At 39.0% G+C, this 17,487-nt stretch overlaps 1 protein-coding gene across 2 annotated transcripts in view; it reads left to right on the top strand.

Annotated features, from left to right (window-relative positions):
* rpa1 (replication protein A1) overlaps positions 1 to 6,415 on the top strand; it is a 29,474-nt gene extending 23,059 nt beyond the window's left edge. For both annotated transcript variants that reach the window (XM_005474733.4, XM_005474732.4), the window contains exons 14-17: positions 857 to 1,033; positions 2,052 to 2,159; positions 2,449 to 2,535; positions 5,665 to 6,415. In XM_005474733.4, the coding sequence (XP_005474790.1) occupies positions 857 to 1,033; positions 2,052 to 2,159; positions 2,449 to 2,535; positions 5,665 to 5,772 (480 nt within the window). In that variant the 3' untranslated portion in view covers positions 5,773 to 6,415. The remainder of the gene's footprint in view (positions 1 to 856; positions 1,034 to 2,051; positions 2,160 to 2,448; positions 2,536 to 5,664) is intronic.
* Positions 6,416 to 17,487: the final 11,072 nt, after the last annotated feature.

Raw genomic sequence — 17,487 nt, 5'->3', positions numbered from 1 at the left:
AGTGACATTGAGTAACAGTTGTCCTTGAGCTGGAAGTTAATTGAGGTGATTGTATTTCATGTAATAGCCATGGTCAGTATAAACAGAAGAGCAGTTTAAAAATCATATATTTATTGCACTTTGCTCTTGTTTGTATTTAAGTTAACCAAGTTATTATAGACATTTTCATGGTTTTCTGACTTGAACATTATCATTCAGACATGGAAGGTCAGTTGCTTTGCCAAGGCGTAGTTATTCATCCTTCATCAAACCGTGGAAAAGCCAGACTTATGTTATGACAGGCTATTCAGAGGTTAGTATGAGGTGGGAGACTCTCCAAAAGCAGTCAGCTTTTGGACTGCAACAAAGACAGAGAATAAAAGGACAAATAGAAATGTACAACTGCTGCACCTGCAAGAGACACACACAAAAAAAATAATTAATGTCTTGATTACAGGACTGTCAGGAGATTTGTTTCCCTCGACTATGGCAAATGTCACTTGGTTGATGTTTTCCATGACCACAAAGAAAACTTCCTGGAAGCTGTTTACATGCAGCATGTTTCTAAAGTTTGACTCCGTGCAAAAGCAGCAGCTCCCTCAATAGTTGGCATTTGCGTTGCCATTAGCATTCTGGTTGGCAGTGTTGGTTATGCATCTGCTCCTTAAATGATAATAAGTTTATTTCTGACCATTCGCATATATCACTGCATAGTCCCAAAAATGCCATCTTAATATTAATTTTTATCCTGTTTCTATTTTGGTTTGCATTAGTCAACATCCACAACACAAAGGTCATGAGAGTGAGACGTGATAAGTATGTCACAGTTACAATGTTTATACTTTTTTTGTTGTTGTTTTTTTTGTCTTTTGTTTAGGCTGACTACTACACCTGCGTAGCTACGATTGTGTTTCTGCGCAAGGAAAACTGTCTTTATCAGGCCTGCCCCAGCCAAGACTGCAACAAAAAAGTGGTTGACCAGCAGAATGGCATGTTTCGGTGTGAGAAGTGTGACAAAGAATTCCCCAACTTCAAGTACCGCCTCATCCTCTCTGTAAGTGATTCAGTGTGGGTTCCCCCAAAAGCTTCTGGCTGTCTTTTCTTTCTTTTTCTTTTTAAGCTATGCCATCCACTTGCAGAAACATATATGCCCACGCACACATTGAAAGACCGTTTTCGTTGAATTCTGAGTCAATGATTCTTCTAATACGTCTAATAAATAATCAAATAATAAGGCATCAGATTGGTGAAGATTTTGTAAATTACATGTCATGTACAAGGAGGAGAACAGTGCAATGCAGAAGACTGCCATGAAGGTCTGTGTGTAGCTTGACTGCAAAAAAATTATTAAATCAGGTCTAATATGAAGTCCACTAACTAAAACTAGCACGTCACAAGTCTGCCACTACTGTGCGCAGTTATTTAAAAGCGGGCTTCAAAGAACAGTCAAATTGCTTCCAGCGAAAATGTTGTAGCTTTTTTTTTTTTTTAAAAGCCCATCCCTACCTTTATATTGCCTATTATATCCTGGGGCTCAATCTAATCCACCCCCTTTATGGCTCTGCCTCTGTGTTTAAACATTTTCCCAATCTGCTCTTTGTGATTAAATTTAGAGATGTATAAATCCCGTTCTGCTGTTTCTGTGACTCAGTGTAATGAAGACACATGTTGTATTCCCATTTTGCGTGGTTAGTTACATTGGGTTAATTGCAACAGCTTTCCCATCGGCATTACCATTATACAGAAAACACAGACATGAATGCAAACAAACTGCATTTTTAAGTAAAAATGACAAAAACTCAGTGAGCAACAAGCAGTGAGAGCCATGCGGGTTTTGTTTCGTACCATTCACCAGTTGACATATTGTTATTCTTCACAAGCTTTAGCTTAACCTGAGAGTGTGAGTGTGTGTACGCACTTTTGTGTGTTTGTGCCACACTTGCCGGGAGTATATAGGCTATCTATTAACTGTTATATCAAACAAACATCCTTGCACAAAATGTAAGCCAGGCCACTCTGGTCAGTAGTTGTTTATGCATTTAACTTTTTTCCCCCTCTCTATTATCCGTCAGGCCAACATTGCAGATTATGGGGACAACCAGTGGGTGACTTGCTTCCAGGAGAGTGCAGAGGCTATCCTGGGCCAGAATGCAGCTTACCTGGGGCAGCTCAAGGACTCGGTGAGGCTTTCTCTGCTGAATGTAATACTTTCCTCAGGGAACGACCAGGGCAGAGCTAAACTTTAAGCTTCATGCTCCCCAAACATAACCACACTTACATTTCTGTAGACAAATGTAAATATGTCTGAAAGCTGTGGTGCTTTGTTTTTTCTATTTATAATTACTTAGAAAAATCAAAGCTTTTTTTGTTTCTTTTTGTCAGACACTTACTTTCCTTTGCACTCAAGACTGTTTGATGAAACTGGCTTTTGATTAAAGGATTATATCTGAACTTGTATTTAAAATTCAGAATGAAGCTGCCTTCGATGAGGTCTTCCAGCATGCCAACTTCAACACTTTTGTCTTCCGCAACAGAGTGAAGCTGGAAACATATAATGTAAGTAAAAATGGTGTGGTAGTGTGATAAAATGCCCAGGGTTTTGTCGTTGCAGCACTGTGTCAGACAGACCACATGCATTTAAAAAAAAAAAGAAGAAGAAATCTAGAGAAAAATGAGGCCACGTCTCTGCGTCCCTGAACTACTGAAACTTCACAGCGGGAACATAAGAGGTTCTGCTTGTTTTTGTTGTTTTTCTTTTTAACATGGGATAGTTTTCCCATTTTGACTGGCAGAACTGCGTCTTAAAAAAAAAAATGCCGTCAGAGTGTTTGTCCTGGGATGCTGCTCATTTTCAGTGGCTTTGTGAAGGATGCACACACAGATTAGCTGCGGTCAGTATTTCCTGTAGGCCACACAGATAGAGGTTTGTTTTGAGGGAAGCACATAAAAGAATTGATTGGGCTGGGACTCTGAGCAGGAAGTCTGGAGCCAAGCCAGAGACTGCATCCGCCTTCAACACACAAAAAAGGGCCACTGTGTCTGTCACATTCAGCTCAGCATCCTAACTGCCAATGGCACTGCTACAAGCATGTATTGGCTTCTGTCTCCAAACCCCATATTCCTTCAACAGAGACACCTGCAACCCCTCTTTGAGTTTATTTTCCACTTCTCAGCGCTACAATCCAGCCATTGTGTCATGCTCTCGCACATTGTTGTGTACTTTGATTTATAGGCTTGATGTGGGACAAAGCAGGTTCTTAACAGTCCGTTGTAACACAGTGTGACTTGCATATTGACCAGACCCCTCTAAAGAGCATCATCAGAATATTTCAGGGAATTACACTCTTCGTTTTAACTGAATGAAGTTTTCCCCGTAAGGAGTGTAATAAAATTACCTTCTGTAATGCCAGTAAGACAGTGAAACACACCATCAGCACATTTAAAGGTCATTCTAGCTATATCACATGTTAGAATAGAACCCATCACATTTTTAGCCAAATACACAGATGCAGTGCAAAGCTGATGAAATTATTCAAATTAAACCTAAGAAGGTAATTAAGCACTGGCAGTTTGGATAATTATTGGATTATTTCAGTAATTAAGGACTTATTAAGTATCATTGCCATCATATCCTTTGTATTATATAATGCTGGTTAAAGAAAATGAAAAGTTTCATATCATCTCATACTGTAGGAAAATGTGATCCTTTTCCATTTTATTGCTATTTTTTTTATTACATCTTTCTCCTTTTATTTATTTATTTTTTTTAACTGGTACAAAAAATTTTTTTTAAATGTATATGTACAACAAAGTAGAGCGCCTTCTCTGATTGTCAAACTATTTAATGGTTGTACAGTTAAAACAGAGCACGAAGGAGATATGTTTGGAATTAGTGATGCGAACAAACTCGAATTAGAATGAAGCTCATACAAAAATAAAAAACAAAGACAGGGTTGCGAGATGTTGCTGGTGTCAAAGTCAAAACCTGAGGTTGCCATTATTAATCTCATTTGGGCATTGAACTACATTTATATGCATAAGGTCTTAAATAAATGATATTATTGTCCTTTTAAGAGCAATATGGGGGCTGTGTAATACTATGATTAATTGGTGAAACTTCTTTATTATATTTATCATGCAAAACAAGGTGTTATGCATAATTTAATTTAATGTAAATCTGTAGATTAAATACTTTGATCAATTGTTTATTTGTATTTGACCTCATGAATCTTTCAAGTCAGTACTTGACCTTTTACTTGCCTGGAACCAGAGTTTTTATTGTAGCTTTTCTCCCGCATTGATCACGGCTATTCCAGTTTTAAATAGAAATAGCTGGATTTGAAGGGATATCTCCTTTATTTTGCCCTTATGAATTCTGTCTGATGGGATGTGGCGATCTCTTATCACACACTTTGGGGCTTTAGTGCAAGGTGAGGGGTGTGAGTTTAGAGAGGAGTGAAGTGGTTTCTGACACAGATTGGTCTGAGCACAGCAGGCTTTTTACTCCACCACCACAGATCAGTTGCACTCATCCAGTTTTCCAGTCTGGAAGGAACTACTGGTGTAAACAGACTGTATATAAAAGAACATATCTACCATGATGTCACCTGTTGGTAGCTGAAGTTCAGTCTGTCACCTGAGGGACACTGCATGCACATAGTAAAAACATGCCAATCACAAAGTAGCCCTGGAGTAAAGCAAATGAATTGCCCAGCCCTGCACTACGTGAGACTATGTGACTCTTATGGGGCCAAAATGAGCATAATGTTGTAATAAATAGGACTGAAGTCTTTCTAGGAAAGCGTTTACTGAGGTTATAGGTGAGCAGTGCACTTGTTCTCCCATAGTTATCTCTATACAGTACATGACTTTTCTCCTAGCCAGATGAGTCGCCCCCTGCTGGCCTTTGGAGAGAGTGAAGGTTTTACACACTTCGCATTGGCTTTAAGAGCGGAAAGCTGTGTCCACCTTTTTATGTGGGAAACGTGAACTGTGTGTTCATTAGCCTTCATTTTTTGTTTCAGTTTAGGCAGAACTGGCACAACTGCTCTGCGTTTAATTGATGAACTTTACTTTTTGTGATAATTAAATAAAACACCCATATTTATATCTGAACTTCTTGCTTTTAGCATTTGTTAAATTTGGCCTTCCTGTGCTAAAATGTGCACCGTGCAGGGCTCCCCTAGGTCTTCCGCCTTAATTCTAACATCAATCTCCATTCATATGATTAAATTTGAGCAGTTTGAGGTCGCTTCATATTTGTCTGCATATTTCACTTACAAAAAAACCAAGCATTAAGATCCAAAATGATTTCTTTTTTTCTTAAAGAAAAATGGTTTACATTTCACCCACTTAAGCAACAGATGATCAGCAGAGACAAAAGGAGTGTAACCACTGTTTAAATGCAGAGAGTAATAGCCCTGGTAGAACGACCTTCCCCTGTCTAGACAGCTGTGGAGATGTCTAAGGCTTTAAATGTTCGACTCTGTCTTTCATTGGTAATTAAATATATTACATAATGATTTTTAGTCGTTAGCAAAATCTTGTTGAAAACATTGGCATTTATCCCATGGTAAATGTCCAAATGGCTCTATATATTTATACAGCCATTTGGAGATATATCTATCTATATCGACTTGATTTTGTATGCCATTTCTCATATGAATGTCATTTTCTTTCTGACAGGATGAATCGAGGATTAAAGCCACAGTGATGGATGTGAAGCCTGTTGATCATAAAGAGTATAGCAAGAGGTTGATCCTGAACATAAGGAAACTGGCGGCTAACCACTAGGAACCTTTGACAAGTGTTCTGGTTTTGTTTGCTCTTGCAAATTTTTCATTTTCTGTACAAAAAAAGGCTGTCACTGTGTTGTAGTTTTTGCTTACCAATCAAAATGATCTTTTGGTACTCTTTTCTTTGTCCTTTTGTCATGATCATATAAAAAAGGATGTTCTTTTCTTTTTTTGTTATTATGTGAAGTCAGAGGAGAGAGTGGGTCAGTAAGGCACAAAAGAAGAAATCACCACAGTGCCTGTCTTAAGTAAACCAGCTGTTTATGTGTATACTGTGGTCATGTGGAGGTGGTAGCTGCTTTTAAGCAGAAAACCAGCAAAGTAGCAAGCACTCCTTTTCACCCTCTGACGTGCACTCAGAATGGCAGGGCTGGACCTGCACATGCCAGATAAGACCATTTGCTCTCCCACTCGTTCTTTTCTTTTTTTTTTTAAATGTTATTTTCCCCTCTGACTCTCACATACTTGCAAACATAAGCACATACACACATGTACAGTGTGGGCCTAATGGGAAATGTACTACGTTTTGTTTTGTGTGAAGTAGAGACATATTTGTGTTTCCACTGTCTGTTTCATTAATTCTGTAGTTTTATTTGTTATAATTATCAGTTGGAATAAAGATATTTGCAATCACGTTAAAAGAAAGTGTATTCCTGTTAAGTGATGCGCATAATTAACGCAAAACGATGTTGCTTGGAACACCTTATCCTGGGCTGAACCCCCCCCCCCCGCCTTTTTTTTTTTTTTAAGTAAACATCAACAACATGTGGACTTTTTTTTTTTTTTTTTTTTTTTTTCTTCCCCCCCCCAAGTGTGCATTCAGGGGATTTATGCGAGAGCTGGTGCACAATGCCCTCCATCTCCAAAGGTTTTGCTCAGATGTGCAACAGATTCTCTGCAAACTTCACTTTCATGTTCTATTAAAGCAGAACATCAGTGAGGCTGCACCTTCCCATTTTTCTTGTGATAACATCTAGTTTCTGTTGATCGTTTCTGTTGCCTGTAGTGTGTTGAAATGGATTAGAGCTGTCTTTAAATGGTAAGGAAAGGTAAGTTTTACTTGGAGGGGAAACATGCTTGGAGACATGGATTAGGTTTAGTATAACCAGACCCCTCCATTTCTTTCCAGATAGCTTTTTTTTTTTTTTTTTTTTTTTAAAACAACACTATTCCTTTTCATTTCAGTTATTAGCGCTTGTCTAGATGTTGCAGTACATTGAGTATTTTCAGAGCAACACAACTTAGATGTGGCGTCAGATGTTGTCAAATATAGACAGTAATGCTTTATTCTGTTTAGTCTACCAGACACAAAGACATTGGGGCTTTTTAGGCATCCAAACTGATTATTTTTTTATTCATGTGCTTGTACACTACTGTTGAGGATGAGGTTTGTAGATCTTGCAGTATCTCTGGGGACTTTGTTGTGGTGAGGTGGCATTGTCCTTGTTTACATCTGCTGCCCCATAAGCTTTTGTGAAAAAGGAAAACTTGTTATGTTATTGGCTAAAGTAAAATAACCAGGTAATTTAATTCTCACACCTGTTTTCAAGTTGAGATGATTACACAGTTCCAGGCAAAAAACCCAAAACATAAAACATCGTAATCTGTTTATAATTGGATTTCTTACTTGTTAGAATGAGAACACAAAGTGGACTGAATTAGATTTGTTACCCAAGAATAAGCTGCAGTTGCAGCTTTATTAGCACTGGGTGAGTATGGCTGGGCAAAATGTTTGTGACCGATAATATGTCAAAAGCCCCATTTCTGGTTCAAACAGCTCCATCGGGCACAGTTTAAAAAGTTTTAAAATGGCGAGATGGAGCATCAGCGTAGTTCATGGCTTTCTTCCCATGACTCTGTACAGTACACTGAAAATGTAAGTTTGTACTAGATATAAATTTAAGCTTAGCACCCTAGTAAAGGCCATTTTGAATCAAAGAGGATTGCATTTAATTAACCTACTGACTGTTTGGCAGAAACAACAACTTAATTTCAATCACAAAATGGTTTTTAGTTGATCTCTATCATGCAGTGTGCAAAAAGCAAGACTTTAATTGCTGAGAGTAATGATCCCAGCAACTGGTCTTGTTTGATGCCCTGGAGACGCCTTGAATAATAGAGCAGTAAGATAAACTTGTCTGTCATTGTGTAAATACAAGGAAATTAGTTAATATAAATTACCCTTATTTTTGTTTACCCTTCAGCCTATTCTAATAAGTAGTTGGTTTTATTGAGGAAGCTTACGGTTGTTTTACTATAAATGAATACTGTTTCATTTTGATGACCCTGCTTTTGACAGTGTTCATCCATCAACTGTTAAATAACAAATGGTTACTGTATTTGTCCCATTTCTCTGGTAGATGTTTGCATTGTAGTCCATTTATACAGTTTAACTGAAAGGACTGCTAGCGGTGTTGAAAACAAGAGTTTCTTGTCTGCAGTTTAAAAAACACACATTTAACAACGTGGAATTAAATTATATGAAAATTCATCAAATCAACTTTTGTTACAGGACTTTATTGCCAACTAAACAATGTATGCAATTACCCCTGTGAACCTCATAATCAAGCTCAAGGTGACGATTTGGTTGTAGAAATTTGAGCTCATAATGTAAAATACTGAGTGGGACAAGCTATTAACTACTGCCAAGCCTTAGAGATGTCTTGTCTTATAATTTACATTTAACCCAAATCTAAATGTTACTTCCAAACTTAGTGCTAGTATTATTTTTATCACAGTATCTATGGAGTAAACATAAAGCTTGAGTCTATGGCTTCATATCATAGTTGGGTATTTACACAAAGCACTAAGGATGGGATTTTGGCAACAGTCAATATGGGGCTGGCAACAGGTGAATCCAGCCATCGCTATTGGACTGAGATAAATTAGAATTGCAGTAGTAAATAACAATAAATATTTATTTATTGCCCATATGCATTGGTTTAAAAATGCATCTGATTATATTATAGTTGCTGCCAAAGATATTTTGGCTTTTGGTGCAAGGATGTCACACAGTTTCTGTCTATTCCTCCAAATGTGAGTAAAATATTCTGAAATGTAAATAATTTCCCTGAAAGCATAGCACACTTCTGTGATGTAGCGATTACACGACTATGACCAGTGGGCATGAGCATATTTCAGTAGTGCAGAATAAAATGGATCAGTCTTATTAATGTTGTGCTCTGTGCCAAACACCACTGGGCATGTGTGTTGCTGAGTTATGAAGAAAGTATTCTTGTTGCCCCAACTTACACCAGGCATAGTACATATTGGCGAACCACAGGCGGTGCTGCTGATGAGCCATTGATTGCTTCTTTGTTGTGCTCATTTATTTCATCGAGGTGTTTATGGGGTTGACATTTTCTATGTCAGTGCTGGAAAATATAATTTATAGGTTTACATGTCCCCTTAAAGAATGACACGAATTTAATTCTGATTACAACTGCCAATAAGATGGAGCACCTAAGGCACCTTGTAATGCTTGATGACTCCTGGGCTGTTGCTGGTTGGCTTTCTACCTCTGCAAATATTTTGATCTTTATTTTATGCCACAGATTTTAAAGATTAAATGCTATACTGAGTCCATCTTTTTAAATTTTGCATAAGAGCAATTTTTAAAATGTTCAATTTGACATTCAACATATATGCTGTGTAGCAGACAACTTGACTTCACCATGGCCATTGTGAAGAAAGTGCAGCATTACCACCCTTGAATTCAGGAGGAACAATGCACTTTTTGTCCCGGTTGTGGAACGTTGGACTCTTTTCATCCTCTTGAGGATATTCAAGGGTTTGTGGGAGTTTGCCCAGCCAGTCTTCATGTGTTTGGTGAAAAAGTAGAATGAATGAATGGATGGAGTGTGGTTTCAAAGCTAAAGTAAAGACTTCTGAAAACACCTGACAGCTTATTAGTGCTATTTCCCTCGTTATGCTGCAGACCTTTATCCAGGTCTGCATCGACAGAAGCTCATCTTCATCCAGAACCCGTTTCACCATTCCCAGTCTTTTATTCCCCCTCCCAACATCAGGGAGCATCTGAATCGAGACACTGAGATTTCTCAACAGCTTCACACCTTAGGATGAACACGTTTACCCCTTACCCATCCTTCTGAACCATCCTATATTCCTACAACTATGTAGACTTTGTGATACACACACTCACAAACTTTCACCTACACGATTTCACCTAGACTTCTGCACCTATACCACTTTGCACACTGCATTGTAAACTTTGTGCATAATTAGACTACCCATCTCCATTTCAAATACACAACCCTGTTCACTATGTGAATATTCATCTTGCATTGTGTACATAGTGTGTACTATCAATTGGATATACTGCTGTTTTTCAGTCTTTGAGAAAAAGCATTTCATTGTTGACTATGGATGCAGGAATAACGGCAATAAAGGGTTCAGTTCAATAATACTCCATGATTTGCTCATCTGGTAAATGTGTAATACATTGTTATAGATAGCTGTGTTATATGTCGATTTGCTTACATAATGGCTTGAGAAAAAAAAATCTCTGAGTTGTTGCCTCAGTGTCTCTTTAACATAAATACAAACAAAAGCCATTTTGCGAGTGGGATCGATTAATCCTATGGAAAAACGTATTCCTGCAATGCAATGATTTTAGTACAGGCATTTAATGTGTTTCTGGTAGTCTGTATTTCAGCTTCCTGACTGTGGAATTGGTCTAGACATTGTGGAGTGCATGGTCACTTACAATGCACATAGACTGCATGGTCTTTTTTAAAAATGAGAATAGGTTTTATATCAATAAGTTATTGTTTTTATTAACAGCCTCAGCCTTGGCCTTTCCCAGTCTGCTGTTTATTCGCTTTTATCGCCACTACTGCTTGTTTGGACCTATGAACCCCAGCAGGTTGAGACTGTGGAATGCAGGAGAGCCTGTGGCACTGACATTAAGAAGATGTATGGGCGGTAGGAGGACCCCTTGGGTACTGCTGTAATGAATGGGAGTAAGCAGTGTGTGTGTTTCTTATGATTCATGAGTCTTGTTGCCTTCCTGGTGCACGGGTGTCCTTTCCTGGGACAGGTGGAAGGCTGTGTTTGTATTTGAGCATGCAGCAGTCCAGACTAGTCTTGGGACCTGTTGGCCAAACACAAGTAGCACGGTTTCAGTGTGGCTATTTTTACATTTTTTTTTCCTGACTGGCCACTTGGAGAACTGTGATTGTACGAGAGAGGGAATATTTCTGCCAGGATTTGTGTTCCGTCTTCAAATAGGGTGCAGAAAATTGCACTGACAGTCAAGATGTCTGGCAGGTGGAAAGCTGATCGTTACAATAATTGTTGCAATCAAATAAAGTAATAATCCACTGTTGTTCTGAAAAGCAGAGCAGATTGAATCTGTAGATACAATTGTGTCTTGGGCTCCAATCCTGTTTCCACTTTAATTGGATTTGGGTATAGATAAAGTTCTGCTTGTCTTCACAAGCACTAGATTATAAGGCCGAGCAGTGAGTTTGTATTGTTTTCTGCAGTGACTCCTCATCGTTGTCAGGATCCTGGAAAATGCACTTTACTTTGATTCAATTTCAGTGAATCCTTTTCATTTCTGTGTTCTGTTTTTCTCACACAAATATTCTCAACAAAATTGCAGACTGCGGACACATCAGTTTTGTACAATTCTCTGGAGCACGGTAGCATCATCTAGTTTGGGTTTTATAGTTTTGGTCTCTGCAATTTTGTCTGGCAAAATCTTTCAGGAGACTGCTTGCAACATGTAAGTGATAATGATTTGATACTTCAGAGCTGAGTATTGGGCGATTTGGTATGTGTGAAGGATGCTGTCTGCGTCATTAAAAATTAATGTTATATAGATGAATTGTAAGGTGCTTACTTTCCTCTGACTTTGTGTCCTCAGTTCCACACAGATTTCTCTCCATTTATTCACTTGTTTTGAACAACTTTTTCTACACTTTTCACACCTACAGGTTGTGAATGCATTAGCTGCAAACAGCTCTGCTCTACAACACAGTGTAATTTGGCTAGAGAAATAGGAGTCAAGAATAGGTCACTCAACAGAGACAAAGCTTGCCAGGCTGTATAGTATATCATTGTGCTTTCATCGCTCCCTGCAATTTAAAACCACTTTGCAATGTTAATAAATTATTACATGAAGACATTTTTTTAAATTCTCGTTTTTTTCAAGAAGCCAACAAAGTACATTGGGCAGTTGTAATTTACTATGTTACATCTCAATACTACTGTAAGCCTGATTTCTTTATATTTTGCTAGGAAAATGGGAAATGGATGCAGTGATTTATTGAAACATGCCAACATACATGGAATTACACCATGTAAGGCAAAACCAGAGTTTGTACAATACAAGCTTGAAAATCTATATTTGGTGTTAAACATTATCTTCAACACAGCCTGAACCATTTTGTCATTTCTTTAATCTTAAGGATTGATGGAGATTCAAGGGTCTTTATTGGATGTTGGCTGCCTTTTGTTCTTTCCTCTACCCAAATGATCCCACAATCCCTCCCAGTGTTGAGGTCTGAGCTCTGGGGAGGCCAATCCATGACTGATAGTGTTCCACTGTATGTTTTTCTATTCAGGTATGCTTTTTACTGCACTGGTAGTGTGTTTTGGATCATTGTTATGCTGAAAAATGAAGTTGCTATCAGTCACATACTAATACATGGGAATCAAAATCTGACTGTACTTTGCTGGAATCATAATTCCATCAATTTTTGATAAGATCCCTAACACAACTGGCTGAAATGCCACCCCAAACCATGATAGAGCCTCCACTCTGCTTATGCCAGTATAGTCCACCTCAGCTGTTTCTCGGTTTCTTTTCATTAAGATGGCATCTTGACAGCCACATTTCCACTGGGACAATTCCTGATGACCCTTCAGTTGATCCATTTACTGGTTACTAAAGGGTCAGATGCATCTCTCAGGTCTTGTGACTGATCTTTGCTAGATTTTTTCCTATTTTATAAGGACATGACTTCCAGATACAGTTCATATGTTGTGAATAACTCTTCTTTTGTCCTCCACTTGTCCACATTCTTGAGGGACACACAGCACACCGTGCTGAGTTTTGCCAAGTTTCCAGGACACAGCTCTTAGGGAATTACCTTGGTAGAAAAATATTATTTTATGCCTGTCAAACTGTAGTCTTTCAGAGATTTAACTTCTTAAAAAGATGTGTTTTGTGACAGGTTGTTAGTAACAAAAGTCTTTGCTATGTGTAGGAGCAACATTGGTTCATCTCTTGAGTTACAGTTTTTTCTGAATAATTTAAAGACCTTCAGAGAATCTAGAGAACTGGTCTAAGACCACATTAAAAATCAGAAGAAAGTCTGGCTCATTTAAGGCAAATATATAAAGAAATGAGGAATGGTTCAAGACTTGTGCACAGTATTGTATGGATATTAGCCTGGATAGTGACAAGAAGAAAGATATTTTCAGAAATAATTAGAAAAGACACTCACTTTCTGTCAAGACCTCAGCTTCATTGATTTGTTTGTCAGTAAATCTTATCATTGAGTTGCTGACTTCCATGGCTGTTTATTTAAAGATCCTTTAAGGTTTGTTATGCAATCTCTCGACATAATTACCGAGCGTACAAAATATATCTTCTGTTTCTTTAAATAGGAAACCACTTGAGAATATCTGATGTGTTTAAAGCAGCAACATTTTGATATAATTACTGTTTTTGGCTTTCTTTCCATATGTGTTAGGAGAGACAGTGGTGGTGTGGGGTGGGATTGTCCTGTCAGTCATTTTGTGTTTATTTATTCTTGTCTTTCCTTAAAGGGAAACTATCAGCACCACAGGGGCATTTTGAATCATGCCAGTATATTTTCCATCTACTCATTACATTGAAACAGGAAAAAAGGGAAAAAAATAAATAAAAGAAAACCACATCAAAGGCTCTGAACGTCACTGGAATTACTATTCTAGTATGGTTTCCAGTATCAAAATAACTTTGAAGTTTCATGTTGCTCTTTTGTAAAACTCACAAAGGAACTGACATGCCATGCTTTGAGATCCACTGGTCTTCATTCTGTATGTACAGGTGCTGGTGACCTTGTCTCGGCTCTCTTTAATTGGATGACCCACTACTTTGAATAAGGGCTTCTCATCAGTGAATACGGAGGAGTGGTATCATCTCCGAGTTCATTGAAGTGTCAAGATAACAAGTGATTAGACAGGCCAAGGAGAAGTGTTGGAGCCTGTCAGAGCCTGCCTAACCGCAGTGAGAACGTACTGCGTGTGGGTCTGTTGTCTTCCCTCTGGAAACACTTGTCTCCCTGAATAAACTCCGATGGCATCGTAAACAGTAATTTACTGTGATGCCAGTACTATTAAGTCCAGTTCTTGGATACTTATACGTCATCACTACATCCACCTTCTCCATTCAGCCCCTTTTCTCCATCTCTCTCTGCTTCCATTTTCCATCCTTTCCAGCTTCTATACAGGGACATGTCCCAGCAGAGTAGGAATTGGACAGGCCTTTTAGTTACGTAACTGGGTCCTCCTTATGCTGCTTTTGTGCCTCGCTTTCCCTTCCTTTCTTTTCTTCTCTCTAATTTTCACTCTTTCATGCACTGGGACTTTAATTGTTAAGAAATGCTGCTGCCTTCAGGGTTGAGTGTGTGACCTCTGCTGTGTCCCTTTGTGTACGTCTGCATGTGCTTTGAGGACACGCAAGCTGGAGAAAGGGGATTCTATACGACTTCAAACTCACTCAATCCCATCCTCTATGCTTCTTTCCTCGTCTCTGTACTTTCTATATTTATAGAATTCCTCAGTGTGGAGATTCACTTTTAGCATTTCCTGTTTTTTATTTTTTTATTTTTCTATTTTATTTATTATTTTATTTTCTCTTACATTGTTATCGTTCCTCGATATCTCTCTTTGGTCACATTATCGCCTCAGTGCAGTGGGAGTCCAAGTGGAACTCATGCATTCAAAGATGTTTGTTTGATGCTTGTTGGGAAAACGAAATTTGCTTGCTCCTCTGTGTCTCTCCGGGATGGAGATTATATCTCCATGTCAAGTAGGCTAGGCCAAACGGACCCATTGAGTGGAGGCCGTAGCCTCGGGCCCTGCTACAATATGTCTCAGTAGTCTGTCCCTCTGGATGCTCAGGGTGATGCACCGTGGTGACAGAGTAATTTTTCTCCTGTATCTGCACTGTGCTCCATTTTCGCAAATCTCTTTGTTGTTGGCAGATGCTAAACTGGATCAGCCAGAGGGACACAGTTGGAGGGACAACTAGAAAGCAAGGCAAAATTGGCTTATTTACTTACTTACTTGTCAGTGGAGCCTTCTCCTGTTTCTGGGATAAGATGAAAAAAGTAGGAGTCAGGGAGAGCGACTGTGCTGTCTCAGGAGCTGACAGAATGCCTGCACAGGCAGCTTTACACACTTCCTGCAGGAGATGATATTTTGACATCTTTTTACAACCCCCTTGAAGACGAGGCTGAAACTGGAGAAACCCTTTACTCAGTCATGTGAAAGCGATGGAAAAGGAGCGTTGGCAATGAATGAAGGCTTGAGTTAAATGAATAAAGCAAATCCTCTTGAAAATCACAGTTTTGCTCCTTTTCTTCAAAATGTGTTGTTCTGTTTATGACTGTCTCATTTAAAGCATTTCTACAAAAATGTGCAGTCTTGAGCTTATTACCGAGAGGATGTCTTCGCAGTTAGTGAAGTGAAATGCCACACCGTACCGTGCAGACTTAACAAATAGACTCTACAAAGAGACATTGAGAAACTGGAGTTTGGTGAAATATCTATTTGCTGTGAGATCCTTGTAATATTCATTTGTGAGGGACACAAAAAAGAAACATTTCTGCGTCACATACTGTGGCGTCAGCTCTTTTGTCAAAGACGTGATGCGTCATTTTGAGAGATCAATGCAGAAGAACCAGAGCTGATAATTTAGAGGTCTCGACAAGATCAGTGACTCTTGGTTGTTTTTCTGGCAGGGGACTTTGGAAATGTAGTCCGCTCTTTCTGTGGCTGAGCCTCACATTATCATGTGTGGAAAAAAAGAGAAGATACTGAACTGCACACACACTACCCAGCTGTCAAGGTGTTTCACTTTCTGCCCTGCCAACTCGGTGGCTTTAATTCAGCAAATACCCTGCAGCTATCATTTCACATCATTACTTACAAGCCATTGTGCCTTGTGTTTGACTAATAAAATCAACAAACTGAAAATATGGGTTACAAGAGAAGCCAAGGGATGCTTTATGACAACCATTAATGAGGAAACATTAAGGTAATGTGCAGCATTACTGTGAAGAGCTATAATTAAACAAGAACTTCCAATGCCAACTGTGTGTCTTGGCTGCGAAGCTCCAGGCCATGCATGCATGTCTGTAGTGTGGTAGATAACACTGCTGTGTGGGTGGGAACATCTCCTCAGGCCAGTAGTAGCCTCAGCTAGCAGTCATTGTTTTTTGCCTAATTGAGGTGTTGATTTGGCCAAGCAGCAACATATATGTTTCCTTACTGGTGCTCGGCTTTCATGGTGAGGTATCCGTTGGGGGACATTTAATGGTCTGTGTGTCTGGGCAGTATCTGGACTGTTTATCTCATCAGCCACTGCACCACTGAGCCACACAGGGAATGTAACAAAAGTAGATGAGCAGAAGGAAATGTTGCATTGGAACCTGCGGGTACATCTTTGACTGGGAGCTGTGCTGGAAGCTTTACAGAAGAAAGCAATGTGGTGGGATTGTGTGATACTGGGCCTTACTCACAGGCTTCAAAGTCAGGTGGAGAGATGTTTGGGTCAACATCTAAATCCCTTCTTTCATGCCTGTCAGTTCTGGAATCAACAACAACCCCTTAAGACGGGGGTTTACACTGTGTATAAAGACAGAGGGTCTGCCACTGGCCCCTGCCATGTTGTATAACCTGAGTTATCCTGATAAAGAATAAGCCCACCAGGAGAAATGCTTCAGTCACTGGTGATTCTGTTTGACTGCTTTTCTGTTTAAACAAACAGTGCAGTAAAAAAAAAAAAGGTTAATGTCAGAGGGAAGGATAGACAGTTTCCAAAAGCAAGTCAAAATGAAGCAAAGAAAAAAAATCAAGTGTGAGGGAAATACATTTTGTATTTTGTAAAACATTTTATATTCTGCATAAAAATATACATGTGAATTTTAATTAAGATGGTATTGGTAAAAAGGTTGGTTAGTGATTATATTGTCAGATTCTGTCTTTATATTTTCCATCCATCCATTCTCTTCCACTTATACAGTTCAGGGTCTCAGAGGGTCTGGAGACTATTTTAGCTGTCATAGGTCAAGAGGCGGGGTTCACCCTGGACAGGCTGCCAATCTGCTCCAGGGTTAAGACATATAGAAACAGACAACCATTCACAATCGCATTAACACCCACCATCAATTTAGAATTGGCAATTAACCTAACCCCCACGCATGTCTTTGGATTGTGGGAGGAAGCCAGAATACCCAGAATTCACACACACATGAGGATATGCAAACTCCTCTCAGAAGAGCCTCAGACTGGATTTGAACTTGCTGTAACTTTTGCTTTTGTGTAGCAAAATCTGAAATTGGAACTTGAACTTTTAAGTCTGATAGTGATGCAGGTGGATACCTCTCTTATGTCCTGGATTGCGCATCTTCAACATTGTGTGTCTGACAAGGTGATCAGCAACACGGTGGCACCACAAGGGACAGTTCTCTCC

Source organism: Oreochromis niloticus, linkage group LG14, assembly GCF_001858045.2.
Source record: "Oreochromis niloticus isolate F11D_XX linkage group LG14, O_niloticus_UMD_NMBU, whole genome shotgun sequence".
Lineage (NCBI taxonomy): Eukaryota > Metazoa > Chordata > Actinopteri > Cichliformes > Cichlidae > Oreochromis > Oreochromis niloticus.
The sequence above is the reverse complement of the archived record's forward strand: the minus strand, read 5'-3'. Positions and strand labels throughout refer to the sequence as shown.